This window comes from Herpailurus yagouaroundi, unplaced genomic scaffold, assembly GCF_014898765.1.
Source record: "Herpailurus yagouaroundi ecotype Mexico unplaced genomic scaffold, PumYag 139, whole genome shotgun sequence".
NCBI classification, from domain to species: Eukaryota; Metazoa; Chordata; class Mammalia; order Carnivora; family Felidae; genus Herpailurus; species Herpailurus yagouaroundi.
Genome location: NW_024412394.1, coordinates 16,779,505 through 16,794,634, shown reverse-complemented (window position 1 = coordinate 16,794,634; position 15,130 = coordinate 16,779,505). Strand labels below are relative to the sequence as shown.

Sequence of the window (15,130 nt, the reverse complement as noted above, 5' to 3'; positions counted from 1 at the left end):
TAGTGGGAATGTAAACTGATAGAGCTACTGGGGAAAACAGTATGGAGGTTACTCTAAAAACAGAACTGCCCTATAATCCAACAATCATGATACTAGGTATTTACCCTAATTCAAAGGGATATATGCATCCCTATGTTTATAGCAGTCTTATTTACAATAGCCAAGATATGGAAACAGTCCAAGCGTCCTTCAATTGATGAGTAGATAAAAAATATGTGGTATATATGTGTGTGTGTGTGTGTGTGTGTGTGTGTGTGTGTGTGTGTATATATATATAATGAAATATTATTCAGCCATAAAAAAGAATGAAAATCTTCCCATTTGCAATGACATGGAAGAAGCTAGAGAGTACAATGCTAAGGGAAGTAAGTCAGTCAGAGAAAAACAAATACCATATGATTTCACTCCTATGTGGAATTTAGGAAACAAAACAAATGAGCAAAGGGAGAAAAGGAGAGAGAAAAACCAAGAAACAGATTCTTAACTATAGATAACAAACTGATGGTTACTAGAGATGAGGGGTTGGGGGGGATGGGTAAAATAGCTGAAGGGTATTAAAGAGTGCACTTGTCATGATAAGTGCCAAGTATTGTATGGAAGTGTTGATCGTTATGTTGTATACCTGAAACTGATATTGCACTGTATGTTAACTATCTGGAATTAAAATAAAAACTTGAAAAAATAAGCCACTTAAGAGAAACTAAATTACTAGGTATTGTTTTTCAAATATACTGTGGGTTATTGTAGAAAATCTGGACAATAAAGGGGAGATATCAATAAAAATGGTAAGAAAAATACTATTCCTCCCCGCAAGACTAGAGATTTATAGGAAAGCTGATGGACCATTTTTGATGACTAATCTGAAATGTTGCTGGTGCTTGCAAAAAATGTTTGATGGAAGGAGTAAAGTATCACCCAAAGACATGGTCAATTCAAAGTCTTACCAACACCAATTGTAGATATGGTGAAGTTTTAATTTACCACTTAAAACTGGAAAATCAAAACAAACCTGAAAGAACTGAATCAGACCCATGTTAGCTCAAAAATAATCAAGGTCCCAAATGTACTGAAGAGAAGCATTCACTATGTAAATCTTCCAGGAGCTTGATAAATCAGAATTGAGGCACTATTATTTTGTATCCTATAGCATCATCTATAGGATTCCCAACACTCTGAGCCTAATGTAGAAAATGGCATCTTGTTGGCTGGAAAGAGTCATCAACTGTCATCACCAACCCAACTAAAATGTGGGAATAAAATATACAGTAGAGTCCTCAACAATGAAACTGCTGCTCTGCTTGTCAGCTCAGGAATAAAAGGAAGCCTATTTTAATTTAGATTGGCATGTCCTTGTTCTTCAACTATTAGGTCCTCTTCATATCCTCAGGCAACTTGTACTTTTTAAAATTTCCTTACTTATTTTTAAATGTTTATTTATTTATTTTGAGAAAGAGAGACAGAGAGAGATAAAAAGAGAGAGAGAGAGAGATAGAAAGAGAGAGAGAGAGAGAGAAAGAGAGCATGCATGAGCCAGGGAGGGGCAGTGGGAGAGGGAGAGAGAATCTTAAACAGGCTCCATGCTCACTGTGAAGCCTGATGCAGGGCTCAATCCTACAACCCTGAGGTCATGACCTGAGTAAAAATCAAGAGTTGGGCATGCAACTGACTGAGCCACCAGGTGCCCCTAACTTGTAATTTTTTTAAACTGTGGGTCATGACTCATGATCCAGCATGAGTCCTGAAGTAAATTCAGTAGGTCTATAATCAGCATTTAAAAAGAACACAAAAATAGGAAGTAGAATAAAAATCAGAGAACACATGGTAATGAAACTTCTAATGTGTGTGTGTGTGTGTGTGTGTGTGTGAAAGAAAGAGAGAGAAAGGGGAAGTGTGCATATGTAGTTTGTGGGTTATAATATGTGAGGGGTTGAGGGATATAAAACGTCCCTTTGCCTCTAAATACCTTTTCCTCAGTTCCATCACAGTGCCTGGAATTCAACAATAAAAGATTTATTTCTCTACAGCACAAAGATTTGGGGGATTTCAAAAGCAGCCAATTAAAGTACCTGGAAAGAATAAAATCTTATGTTTCATCAGCCAAGGCTGATGTGACTCCTCCATGAACACAAACCAAATGAATAGAACACAGTTAGATACTCCTATGGTAGGACAGTATGTTGACAGAGTAGATGGCAAAACCACAAAGATCATCCTAGGAGTTCACATATTTAACCTGCAATCCTTCTGTTAGTACCATTGACAATTCCCACACAGGATACTTCAGTGGTTGGCCACCATAAAAATCAGTAAGAAAAATTGTGAATATACCCTTTTATGTATGGCTCTTCAGTTCAAATTAGCCAGTATATTCACAGACACCATGGGAAAAGGTCTTTCATAGGGCCTTTAATTTTCACACCAGTTATAAATTTCATGAGCATTCATAATCAGTCCTTCAAAGAAGTGGAAAGAATCTAAAGAAACATTTAGACCAATGATCCCTTAAGCCTCATTATACATCAGAATCACTGGGGATGTTTAAAAAATATATACGTACCTAGATCATATCCCCAGAGACTGAGTTCCAATTGGTTTAGGGAAGGGGCCCAGGCATTTTTTAATAAACCTCCTGAGTTCATTCTCCTGCAGAATTGAGTTTAAGAACTAATCAAGTCCTACCACCCATATGATTCTTTAAAAAAAATTTTTTTTAATGTTTATTTATTTTTGAGAGAGAGAGAGACAGAGTGTGAGCTGGGAGGGTCAGAGAGAGAGGGAGACACAGAATCCGAGGCAGGCTCCAGGCTCTGTCAGCACAGAGCCCAACATGGGGCTTGAACTCATGAACCATGAGATCATGACCTGAGCCGAAGTTGGGTGCCTGACTGAGCCACCCAGGTGCCCACACTCATATGACTCTTGAATCCACTTCATTATATTCTGAACAAATGTTTTGTTCTATTACTAAATAGCTATAATTACAATTATCTTCTTACTTAAATTGAGCAGCAATCTGTCTCCCTTTAGAATCAACCCATTAGTCATTTTTCTTCTACTTTGTCCTTTTCCCAGTACCCTCAACCCATATGTGTAGATGACAGGTCAACCTCCTCTATGATATGTCAGTTCTCAGTAACAGCACACACAAGCAAACACATCACAAAACACAGAACATAGTAACAGTAACACTTACTAAATGTTGGTGACCAATAATATTATTGTTGTTGTTATCATTATCACAATTAGGGAACAAAGCAAAGGTAACTATTAGTAGCAAAATTAGCAAAGCAATTTTGCTAAAACAAATGTCTAGAACATACTGCTTCACAAAATTGTATGGTAAATGGTATGAAATGATAATCTGGAAAGAGGCAAAATGTTTGTTTTTGTGTTTCCCTTACTTTTCACTTCCTACAGTGCCTTATAAAGAAGAAAGTAACAAGTGCAAGAAAAGTGTCACAGGTATGTTCAGGTGAGTCTTGGTAACAAGGCCTCTTTGTTCATATTTAAGACAATAGCATTTGACATTCAAAAGCTCTCCCACAAAGTTAAAAATAAGTCTCTAGTAATACCTCTTCTTAAAAGAAGTTTGAATAAGAATATGTAATTTTGTCCTCACAGAAGAAACAAAAAGGAAAAGGTAAATTGGAAAACAATAACTTCTGGGAATATATTTTTACTTCTGTGTCTATACCACTGGTTAGCCTTAACCCTTCTGTAACTCATTTTATCCACCATAAAGCCATAGAACTTCACTGTACTTCAAGAGATGTCTACTAGGATTAATACAATATGCTCTCAGGCTTGGTATCATGTCTCAACTCCTGTGAACCCTCTATAAAGGATTACTATTTATCCTGTAGATCATGTTGCACTGAATTATGAGGTAAGCCAGATTTATCTGAGCTCTAAAATAAACAATAATAAAAATGACGATAGCACAGCCAGTTTTTTTCTTGCTGTTACTTAGGAAGTACCAGTGAAATACTTAAATCTTGCATTGTCTTCTGTATTTTTGCCAAGATCAGTAAATTAAACAACATTTTAGGAATTACCTAAGCCTTATGTTGTCTAATTTAATCATGTATGTCATGATTAATTGGGAAATTCACCTGTAACTGTTAACTGTCTTGCTTAATACTATAGACAAAAAATGAAACAAAATAATCTAACAAACCTGAGTTCCAGAGGATTGCTAACTTCCCATCATTACTTTGCAGAGCTGAAAAATCATACCTTCAACTAAGGAAGTAAGGAGGGTAACATTGGCTGCTTTCCGTCTTCCTGCTGGTAAATTCAGGCCAAGCCTATCCAGTTTCTCTCTCAGGCAGCGACCCCCATTCTTGGATTTTGCTCTGTCCAGAAACAAATAAAAACTAAGTTTTGAAAGTTCACATTCTGAGGGAAATGATAAGGCGATTTGACCAGATGGGGAATTCAACATGAGATAGGAGGTCTACGGACTCAGGGTTGAGGAATATGGTATCAGGACAGCCAGAAAACAATGTCTTACCTTCTCAAAATGCCTCCCAACAGTGAAGCATTGAGGCATTCGGGTGGTGAGAGGCGCCTCTTCACCTCAGCAATGGTCACCTTGTATTTGGAAGTTGAACTGAGAAGGGACAAACGGCCAGGGACAGAGCAAAACAAGTCTGTGGGGTTGACCACACAGGTGCCACCTTGGGGGGGGGGGGGAAGTATATCACATATTAGTGACAGTGAGAGGAGATCATTGAAAGACAGTTAATATCAAGCCACTACTTGGGATTTGGGAATACATGGCAACAATTGCTCCCATACATACACCACCAGGATCATCTCAGAAAGCTGCTCTGAAGATGTCCTTTCAAATAACAAGGCTTCATTTTTCAAATATTATACAGTACATGTTTGTGGGGGCACTATTTTTTTATTTTAACAAAAACCAGCATTCTATAGAGTGTTGACTAGCCCACCAGTGCTAATGTTGACATCATACACACCAAGAAACACTTCAATTAATAAAAAAAACCCAAATCCATCAGTGAACCCCACAGAGGGTATGTATTTTTTCCATGGCTCTGTGTATGTGTGTGCATAGATGTGCACATACATACAATGGATGGATATATTTTGTCTGTGACTTGTTATATAGACAAAAGTTTGAAAGCTCTTTTCTAAATTATTTGAAAACTTCCTTCTCTTTTCCCTCATCCACCTGCCAACTATAGGTACTTGAGTCACTCAGTTCCCAGGTACCACCAAAAATAATTTTCCTATTGTCATAAACTTTTAACTCATGTCAGGGGATGATAGGTCACAGCTCTCTACCATATGTCAGCTGTCAGGATTGGCACACACAGTCAAATACAGTGCAAGACTTAGAACATAGTAACAGTCACATTAAATGTTGGTGGCCAATAATATTGTTTTGGTTGTTGTTATCATTATTACTATTAGAGAACACAGCAAAGATAACTGCTAATGGCAAAATCACCAAAGTAATCTTGCCATGCTGGGCCTCCCGGGGCCGAAGACTTTGTCTCCAAGCTCCAGAAAGATCCTTGAACTTTGCTCTCCTCCAGGACACCAGAGTACATTCCCCAACCCCAGGTACCTGAAGTAGACTTGAAGACCCAAGATGGTCATCGCTGAGGAGAGTTTCCCTCTGCCCAATCCTCCCTTACTGCAAAAATCCTGAGCTAATATCCATATTACTAACACTGTGCTAAATAGCCTTGGGGTCCAAGGCTGCCTCCTTGTGCTTTGAGCAATCTGAGGACATAGTTTTTAAGGTTCACTGGCAAATTCAAATTCAAGGTTTGCTTTCCTGAGCATACATTTGATTTCTTCAGCTATGGGAGATCTTAAGACTCATCTCCCCAAAAGTCAAGTTCTATGAGAGAAAAGAGGAAGAAGTAGGTGGAAGAAGACAAACAGGCAGGGGAACGTTATCCAAAATCTTTCTACTTGAAGGATGTTCCTCAACTGGCAGCACTGGCATCTCCTAGGGGCTTGTTAGAAATGCACACTCTCAGGCCCAACTCCAGACCTTGTGAGTCAGAATCTGTATTTTAACAAGGTCCCCAGGTGGTTAACGTGCATGTTAAGGTTTGAGAAGACCTGGTCCAGGACTCACCACTTGCCTCCTACATAGGTCCTCACCTCCTTTACTAAGCTGCTCAGGTGAAATGCTGTGTTGCTAGAGTCTCTGGCATTCAGATTTGGGTGTGTTCTCTGAGCACAGTGGCTAAGGAACCTGGGAGGATGTTTAAAAAGGCAAAGGGGTCCTGGACCTGGGTGCAGAGAACAAGTTAACTTTACCCTACTCTTAAAGTGTTTCTACCCTTGTACTACCTGGAATTCTTCCAGGTTGTCTTAGTGTCATCCAAGCTTCCCCTGAGAGTACTGGGATCCATGTCTTTTTCCTTAAGCATTCTGAGGCTGGTGATCATTCTTAATGACCCCTCAAACAGAAGACAGGATATTGAGAATATTAAAGTAGCCAGACCTCTCCAGACTGGGAAATGAGTCCTGTATGCTTGGCTAAATTTCCAATGCTAGTGCCTGGAAGCTGGTCCTTAGTTTGAAATCTGAGAGGTCACAGTCTTAACTGTCAAATTGAAATCCTTTTCCTGGAGGCACCTGGGTGACTCAGTCAATTAAGCATCCAACTCTTGATTTCTGCTCAAGTCAGGATCTCATGGTTGTGACATTGAGCCCCATGTCGGGCTCCACTCTGATAGCTTGGAACCTGCTTGGGATTCTTTCTCTCTCTCTCTCTCTCTCTCTCTCTCTCTCTCTCTCGCATGCTCTCTCTCTCTCAAAATGCATACATACATATATACACACAAAGTCCTTTTCCTGGCGTTAACCTTGTGGTCAACATATTGGAAATCATGCAAATGTTTGTCTCAGGAGCTCGAAACACAAACTCACCTGTGCTTCCCCACTTTGCATTGTCATAGAGAATTTTATTTTATTTATTTTTTAAATATTTCATTTTTAAGTAGTCTCTACACCCAACGCAGGGCTCGAACTCATAACCCTGAGATAAAGAGTTGATTGCTCTGCTGACTGAGCCAGCCAGCTGCCCCTGTCATAGAGAATTTTTAAAACTAATCATCATCATCATCATCATTATCCCCAGATTTGGGGTCCCAAAACTACCATCATCCTTTCACTGATGCTCTCTCCTTTTATACCTATAGATGCAAAATGCATTTTACAAACAAACTCTTAAGTGACTTCTCAAATGTTGAGATGAACAGGGTATCAATGAAGCTGGCTTTTAGCATCATACTGTGAGAATCAGGATCCCCAAAAGTTAAGAATTTAGGTCATTATGAGGTCATCCAAAGCAAAAAATATTAAGAAATCACAATATCTACATTCAAAATTCACAGAGCTCTCTCCCAAAAATAGGCCTCCACCCATGGTCATGGAATCATAAGTAAATTTACATTCTTACATAAACCCCCTCCTCTTGTAAAATAGCCAATACACAACTGAGGACACAAGGAATCTCACCCAATAGGTCTCAAGTCAATTATGAGAGAAGAGTGTTTGTGCATGTGTTACTTTCCCAGCCGGTCAAGGGAAAAGAAGGACAAAATTTTAGACCTTTTCTATCTTTACTAGTCTACAGTGGGTTAGAAACCTATTTTAGGGAGATGCAGAAGACTCTAAAAGATTGTTTTTTTTAAAAAAAAAAAGTTAAATCAGGCTTTCTCCACTTGGAAAATCACCCCCTTTTAGCAAAATGAACCCCATGCACTGAAAGCCAGCTGCTCCCAGAGAAGTCACTAGATCTGCTATGTGGCCAAGTGCTATCTTCCTGGGCTCTGGGTCTTTCTCTCCTGCATCCAGCCCAGGTTGGGCTTCTGGCTTATGCTCAAATAAGCATTTATTAGGTAAGTTACACAGCCTGCATATTAAGAGTATTCTTTATGCACACACAAACTGCCTGGAGGATTTATTTTGTATTCAGGATTAGCCATCAACTCTAGAGTCTTTTATTTTTTATGTCACAGCATCTTTAAAGGGAATTTCTGTTGCTTTGATAGTTGGCATTGCTGCAGCCTTGGGGAACTCTCTCGTCCTGGCTAAAGATTTGGCAACTTGTAGAGTTTACAGCAGCATGGGGAACCTGCTATCTTTCTTCCCAGTGGTTTATTTGGGGAGGGGGGAGGAAGAAAAGGGTGATAGGTCAACATAACAGATGTTTGCATTTAGAATGAAGAACCAAGGAGGTGGGGTTTCATTCTGGAGATCCAGACTACAGATAGCAATGATGAGATTTCAGAGGAAAGACATGAGAGTCAACCATACCAAGCCATTTACAGTATTCATCCCCAGTATTACCAGTTGAAGTTCCTCATGGTGCCTGTGTTGCATGTCAGCTCTTATTGAAATGATGTAACATTCATTCTAGATCCAGCACTCCAGTTAGAGGTGTCTCTGGTGCCACAACCAAGGTATTCATGCAGAACTTCTCTAGAGTACATCTCTTTTCCATTCATAGTGCACAGAAGCAATACTTCCATGGAGGGCACTATTTTTAAAATTGAAATTTGGAGATGGGGCTTCCTATTTCCAGTGATGCTCAAACTCAGATCTGTAGCTATAGAAACAGCATAAGAAATCAGGGACTATCTATTTAAGGTCACTTGTCTAGAACATGACTATCATAAAAGGGATAACTTTGCCACAGCTACAGGGAAGTCAGCCAAAGAATTACTGTGCTGGGGACAAAACCAGGCATGAGACACACAGACACAGATTCTTCAGCTGCCAGACCTTGTTAGATCCCATGAGGCAAGAAGAAAAACGGGGTTGGGCTGCGCCATTCCTGGTATGCCTGGAGACCTCTGGCCCTGTGTGTGCAAGCACCGCGTGGGGGGAGTGGAAAAAGTACAGGGCTGCAAGTAAGAGGTTGGCCAACTAGCGACCCATGCAACCTTAGATGAGTAACAACTCTGGGCCTTGATCTGTCCATCTGAAAAATGGGGATGTTTACGCCTGCTCAACTTATTTCCCCGGCTCGTCAGGAGGTGCAACAGGAAATGGATGCACATGTGCTCCGCAACCTAAGTAAAGCCCACCCACCCAACTCCACCACTGTGTCAAACAACTACCGCGTCTCAGGGCGCTACCTGTGCAGCGCAACAAGACCCCCACCCACCTTTTGCCGGGCTATCGGAGAGAAACGCTGAGGTCTGAATGTGCTTTTTCCCTTCTCATCCAAGGCAATTAGGGCAGAGGAAACAGGCTCGGCAGTCTCCAAGGAACTGTGGCTCTCCTGGAGCCCCCAAAGCTGCCTCTAAGCCACGCTCCCCCTCTGGGTGCCTTCCTCTCTAAGAACAGAGCTGCTGATGGCTAGAGGCCCTGTGCGCTCTCCAGGTGCGATCAATACTTCCTGGCTGGCTTCTGGGCGCGGGGCCCCTGCGCTCAGCCTCTCCAAAGCCGCAGCGCCGCCCCACTCCCTGCCGCTTCGGTGTTGACATAATTAGACCAAATCTTGAGAGCAAAATAAATGTTCTGTTCGCCTTACAGCCAAACAGATGTTTACAATTCAAATGAAAGAAATACAAACGGCAGGGATTTTTTTTCTCCCCTTCTTCATCTCCAGTGATCGCTCGTTTTTTCTGACACATTAAAAATGTGTAAGCGATTATAGGAGTTTCCTGTCCCTGTTTGTTCTGCGGGTGCATTTCTGCGAGGTGCGCGTGGAAGCTGGGTGGGGTAGGATCATTCTCGGCTGCTTCCTCTCTAGCCCCTCGCCCTTCTCAATCCCAAATCCCTGGTGTAATACCCTCCTCGCTCCTCTCCTCCCACAGCAGATATTAATTGTAATCAAACGGCAAAGGGATAGTGGTTTAATTGCAATCAAATAGGCCTCAGATGAGGCATCAGCTGCTAACTGCCCTATTTCAGGGAAGGATATACCCTTACAGGTATAAATGGATTACCAGGTTTGAAAGCACTTCTTCCCGTGCAGATTCGAGGCAGAACAAAAGAAAGGGATGTCTGAGCGGGGAGACCTACTGGTTTAATGTGGCTGTGTGTGTGTGTGTGTGTGTGTGTGTGTGAGAGAGAGAGAGAGAGAGAGAGAGAGAGAGAGAGAGAGAGAGAGAGACCCAATTCCCCAATCCAGGGATGGCTCTGGCTTTGGGGAATTTTCAAAGCAATAAAGAAATTAGAGAGAAGACAGTAGGCTATGGAAAAAGATCTCCCCTTGCCAGCAAAAAAAGATTTCCAAGAAATCATGCCTATAGACCCTTTACTATATGAGTTTTAGACTTCATATAAAGGAGACTGGATTTCGACTCTCCAGCGTCTGTATTTGGGGACTAAAGAGGCAGGCAAGGCTCCAGGTGTGTTTCTGGCTCTATTTTCAAAATGGATGAGCTGTAGAGATGAGTTTGAGCGATTCTCATAAAGAGAGATTCTGGGGGTTCTGACAAAAGAGAAACAAGGCTTTCCACCCCACTCCAATCTTAACGTGTTCTGGGAGCTGCTGAAAGAGCCTTTGGCTCTTCCAAAGTCGAGTTCCAAAGCTCAGGGCTCTCACAAAACTGAAGGGAGCAGAAGCAGCTCATCCTCTTGGCCCAGGCAGACTGTGGGCAGCCAGGTGGTCGGGGGGCAGGGGTCTGTAGAAGGGGACAGCAGGCAGGTTCATCTACCCCATTATTGGCAGGCTGGGTGATTGATGCTAAACTCCATTTCACAGAAGCATTTTTAAAAAATTAAATCAGATCTGACAATGTTTGTACCACAGCGTAACTGCCTCCTCCTTGGCGTGCCAGTCACCTCTAAGCGATCTGACAAACTCCAGCTCTCTTAAAACGTGCAGAGTTCAGATCATATTAATTCCCCAAAAATGTTTTGATTCAAAGTAGTTTGTATTTTGTGTAGCCACGGGCAATCCAGAAAGCGCTCCTGCCTGCCCGTGGCCTGGTCCGCTCCCTCTCCGCGTGGCCCAGAGGCTATGGCGGTATTTAAGCGTCTGAAATTAGCCTGGGGCTGCAAGGCAGAGTGATCACAAAGCGAAACAAGGGCGCTTCCCCCTCTTCACTTTTTTTCATTTTTTTCTTTCTTTCTTCCTTTTTTTTTTTTTTTTTTTTTTTGAGTTTGCCATCCTGATTTCTCAAAAAAGACCAGGGCCAAAATGTCACTTTCCGCCCAAATATGGGAAAGCTGGGTCTTCTCATCTCCCCTCCATCCTCTTCTCAAGGCCATAGCCCCCTACCCAATTGAACCCCTAACCCCTCGATTCCAATCTGTATCCACTCATTATTAGCATCATCATCATAGTCGTCGTCATCATCAACATTGTTCTCCTACTATTAAATTCTCAGAACAAGAAATGAAAGGGACCAGCACCTGACAAAGGGGAGGGGGCCATGAGGGAGCCTCAGAAGATTCTTGGGGAAAAGAAGAGTGGGCTTTCCTTTCTTTTTAATGATTAAAAACACAGACGACTCCTGTAAATAGAAGCCTCATTTCTTCAAGATGCCTTTTGAAACCCAGTATCTGAATATTCAACGAAGGCAAAGCCCCACTCTGTACGTACAACATTAATATGATCTCTGCAGAATTTGCTACTCAGAAATATTAACATATCAAAGCCCAAGCCGGAGGCGAGAGAAGCTATCGATACTCAAGTACAGGGTAAAGTAAAGATTATTGGTTCTGATGGTTGGAGTAGCGGAGCTGCGGGCAAAATCGCGCACACCATTAAGCGAGAGTGAGCGTGCGGGAGCGGCACCTCCGAGGCGGTGGCAAATATTTTATCTAGGTGGTAATTACCTAGTTGGTGCCCCTCTTCCGGGCTTTCTTTGGCTATCCGGCCTTCATTATAGGCAAAAACAATGTAACGACCACTTACTGAAGTGAGTCAGAGAAATGGTATTTTGTTCTTTGCTAATAGAAGTGGCCAAATTTAAAGAACTGAGTGCTCTTACGTCCTCCAACACACACACACACACACACACACACACACACACACACACACACACACAGCAAACCAGGACAATCTCTCCCTGGTGAACTCATGTGGGGCACTTAGAGATCTTTCTTCTAGAAGAGCACTTAGGAGTCTTTGGAAATGAAATCTGTTTTGTTCCTCCCACAGTAAATTCTGGAAATTGTCAGAAATGTAAGTTTATCAGAGAACTTAGCAGGGGAGGAAAAATGGCAAAAAGTTGTGCTTTTCAAGAAATCATGTTTCCTGTGGAGAGTCACCTCGAAAGTATGGATTAAAAGAGAAACAGGCATTCCTATCTAAACAAAACCATTACAGAATATGGCAGAGTGCTTGACTTAGTGTCCTCCTGATTTTTGATGAACAAAGGTGACTTGAGTTGTTTATATTAAGAATCCAATGCACTACCATGACAACAGAGAGAAGGGGCTTCCTTAACTTTTCTTCAAAAATGGGGAGTCCTGAGATTTAGGGCTGTGTGGGATCCAGCACGATGTACACAAGCTTTAGGCAAAACTTCCTTGTTATCCATTTGTAAATTGTCATGAACATTGTTTCAGAGTAACACACGCACACAGACACACACTTGGTCTCCTGGGCTCAACCAATTTAACTGGCTTTTCTCTTAAACATGTGGAAATGGAATAAACTCAGCAGCTAAATTCTGAATTCCTTCGCAGGGGTTGAGGGAGGGAGGACTAGGGTTTAGTCACACAATACGACAGAAACCCCAAGTTACCTCCCCTTCCTCTTTGAAGCCATGCTATTCTCCTAAAAGATCAATATTTGATTTAAAATAGCAGGCTCCACCTGATTTTCAGGTGATACGGAGTGACACCAAATTCTACAACAACAATAAAACATCACCTAAGGAAGACCATTTATGTGCCTGTATAGGACCGGACCGCAGTTCTCATTTTATAGTTACCCAAGAGCGTTGACCTTTCTTTGGGGCATGCTGCGGAGGTGTCCCTTAAATCTCTCTCCAAAAATTCAACTAATTACACAGCCACCTCCCTTCCAGCTCCCGCCCTCGATCTCAAATAATTCCCGCCCTCTGGCAGCTATTGTAAGATCTGATGCAATTTCCAGGCATTTGAGAAGGTGATCTTGGAACAAGTGCGGAACTGAACGCGTCGACCGCAGTAGCGCCAGCCGGACTCTGGGAGGAGCCCGCTCTGGGCGCTAATTAGTGGCGCTGTCCTTCAGCACCACCGACATCTCCATGCGCCCTCAGTGTTCAGCCTCACCTTTAGTGTGACCGCCCCAACAGACCCAGATCAGCACACCTCACCTGACCCCTCTTTCATCGTGCATTTTTAATCCCTCCCTTCAACAGTATGTGTATTTCATTTCAATTTTCTCTAGTCTGGGCCTATTTCATGTCACTTCAATATGGCTGAATATTAGCCTGGCTGATAAGCATAATATTGCTCGTTTTAAGAACTCCTCATCGAGCAACACTAGTAATTTTTTTAAAAACCTCTATGGGGTGAAACAACAGAGTTGAATGGCTATTTTGCATTTAATGGAAGTTCCAAGTACCCACTATGACAATCGTCAAGTTCCAAAAAAAAAAGCAATCTTTCTTCCTCAATTTAAATGGAATTTCACATTGGACATTGGGTTCTAAAGCCTGCCGTTTAAACACGAAAGAATCCATTGCTTTCTTTGGAAAAGCACTGGAATCTTTCAACAAGCTTTGAAAGAGATGGACAGGGACTGAAGGACATTTATTTGGTGCCATCAGAAGTGACTCAGTCTTTAGCAGTTCAGTTACTAAAGACAACTGTGACCCTGGAGCTGGAATTAGTCCTGGTGAATAGGCCACATCTTATTAATTCGTATGAAGTTGGGATAACAGCTGGTCCCCTTGCCTTGTGTGCTCCTCGGGTTACTCAGCTTGCTGGGAAAATGAGCTTCAGAGGCTCTGGGTACAGTTAAGTGGGGAGGCCAGCAAAATCTGCACTGCCTTGAGGCCCTTAAAATGCCATAGTTCAAAACCTTTTGTCAGAATGGAACATCTGAGATGCAGCCCCCTTCAGTGTCTGAGCCAAAATCAACAGCTCTCAACTCTGGCCTTCCCACCCCCCCACCCCCCCCCCCCCACCTTCCGATTCCATGGGTAACTCTGGATTCAGATGTTTTCCTCAACAGATGGGAACAAGAAAGCTTTATCCGGTACAGTTAACACCACCTCCTCCTCCCATCTCCCTTAAAGAAAGAAATGTTCTGGACACTTACAAAAATAAGGGCAGCTACAATATTGGTGTTTCATTAGCCTTCCCTGAAGCCTCAACGAATCTAGCCTTTCACAGTATCCTTCAAAGCCTCAAGCTAACACCATCACCTCAATCACCCAGGTGGTGGCTGGCACATTTGGGGCTAAAAGAGACCAGAAATTCTGCTTGAGGATGTGGTGATGGGGAAAGAAGGTGTGACAAGGATTTTTTCCCTTTCTTTTCTTTTTTTCTTTTTTCCCCCTTCTAACTTTGATTCTGTCATTGTTCCATGAGAAACAGCAAATCTCCTCTTTTGTAGGTCTTTTGGGAAGAGGCTAGATCCAAGCCTCAATGGAGAAAGGGACTATGCCTGTGTTGGACAAAAGTAATTGACCAAGAGTAATTGTTTTCTTAATCATCAGACAAGTGTCTGATGGTTACAAGCACCACCAGATCTTCAAAACAAAGTATCAGATGAGAGAAGAATGTTTCATTTTAACATGTCACTTACCTCTTCTTATCACTCCACCTTGACCATTGAGAACAAGTCCACACTGGGCTTCCACGGAGCCCTTAATAAAAGAAAAAGAAATAAAAGCACTCAAATAGATACTAATAGGTGTGAACACATGAGTTAAGTCTTTCAATCTGCCCCATTCCTTGAACCCGCATATCCCAATAACCCTGTAGTAGACATTTAAAAGCAACCATTGAGCTGGAGCAAGTTTGGCAGCACACGTGATTTCAAGGGGGAAAAAGTGCCAGAAAAACCACAATCTAAAAGTTGTATAAATCTTAAGGTATGCATTTTGCAGCACCATACAATATTGCACTTCAAAGCACCTGAGTGCCTTTCATCTTGGCATAAGGGAATGAGAAGCCCTTTGAGTCCCCATCAAGGCACATAGCATATATACAGACAGTTTCCACGGCACTTTCTGCG

The 15,130-nt window shown here is 42.1% G+C and overlaps 1 protein-coding gene across 1 annotated transcript in view; it reads right to left on the bottom strand.

Annotated features, from left to right (window-relative positions):
• Positions 1-15,130, bottom strand: part of TFAP2D (transcription factor AP-2 delta) — a 58,855-nt gene that overhangs the window by 38,458 nt on the left and 5,267 nt on the right. Inside the window, exons 3-5 of the mRNA XM_040473745.1 lie at positions 14,699-14,759; positions 4,514-4,679; positions 4,237-4,355 (exon numbers count right to left, since the gene is read on the bottom strand). Of these exons, the coding sequence (XP_040329679.1) occupies positions 4,237-4,355; positions 4,514-4,679; positions 14,699-14,759 (346 nt within the window). The remainder of the gene's footprint in view (positions 1-4,236; positions 4,356-4,513; positions 4,680-14,698; positions 14,760-15,130) is intronic.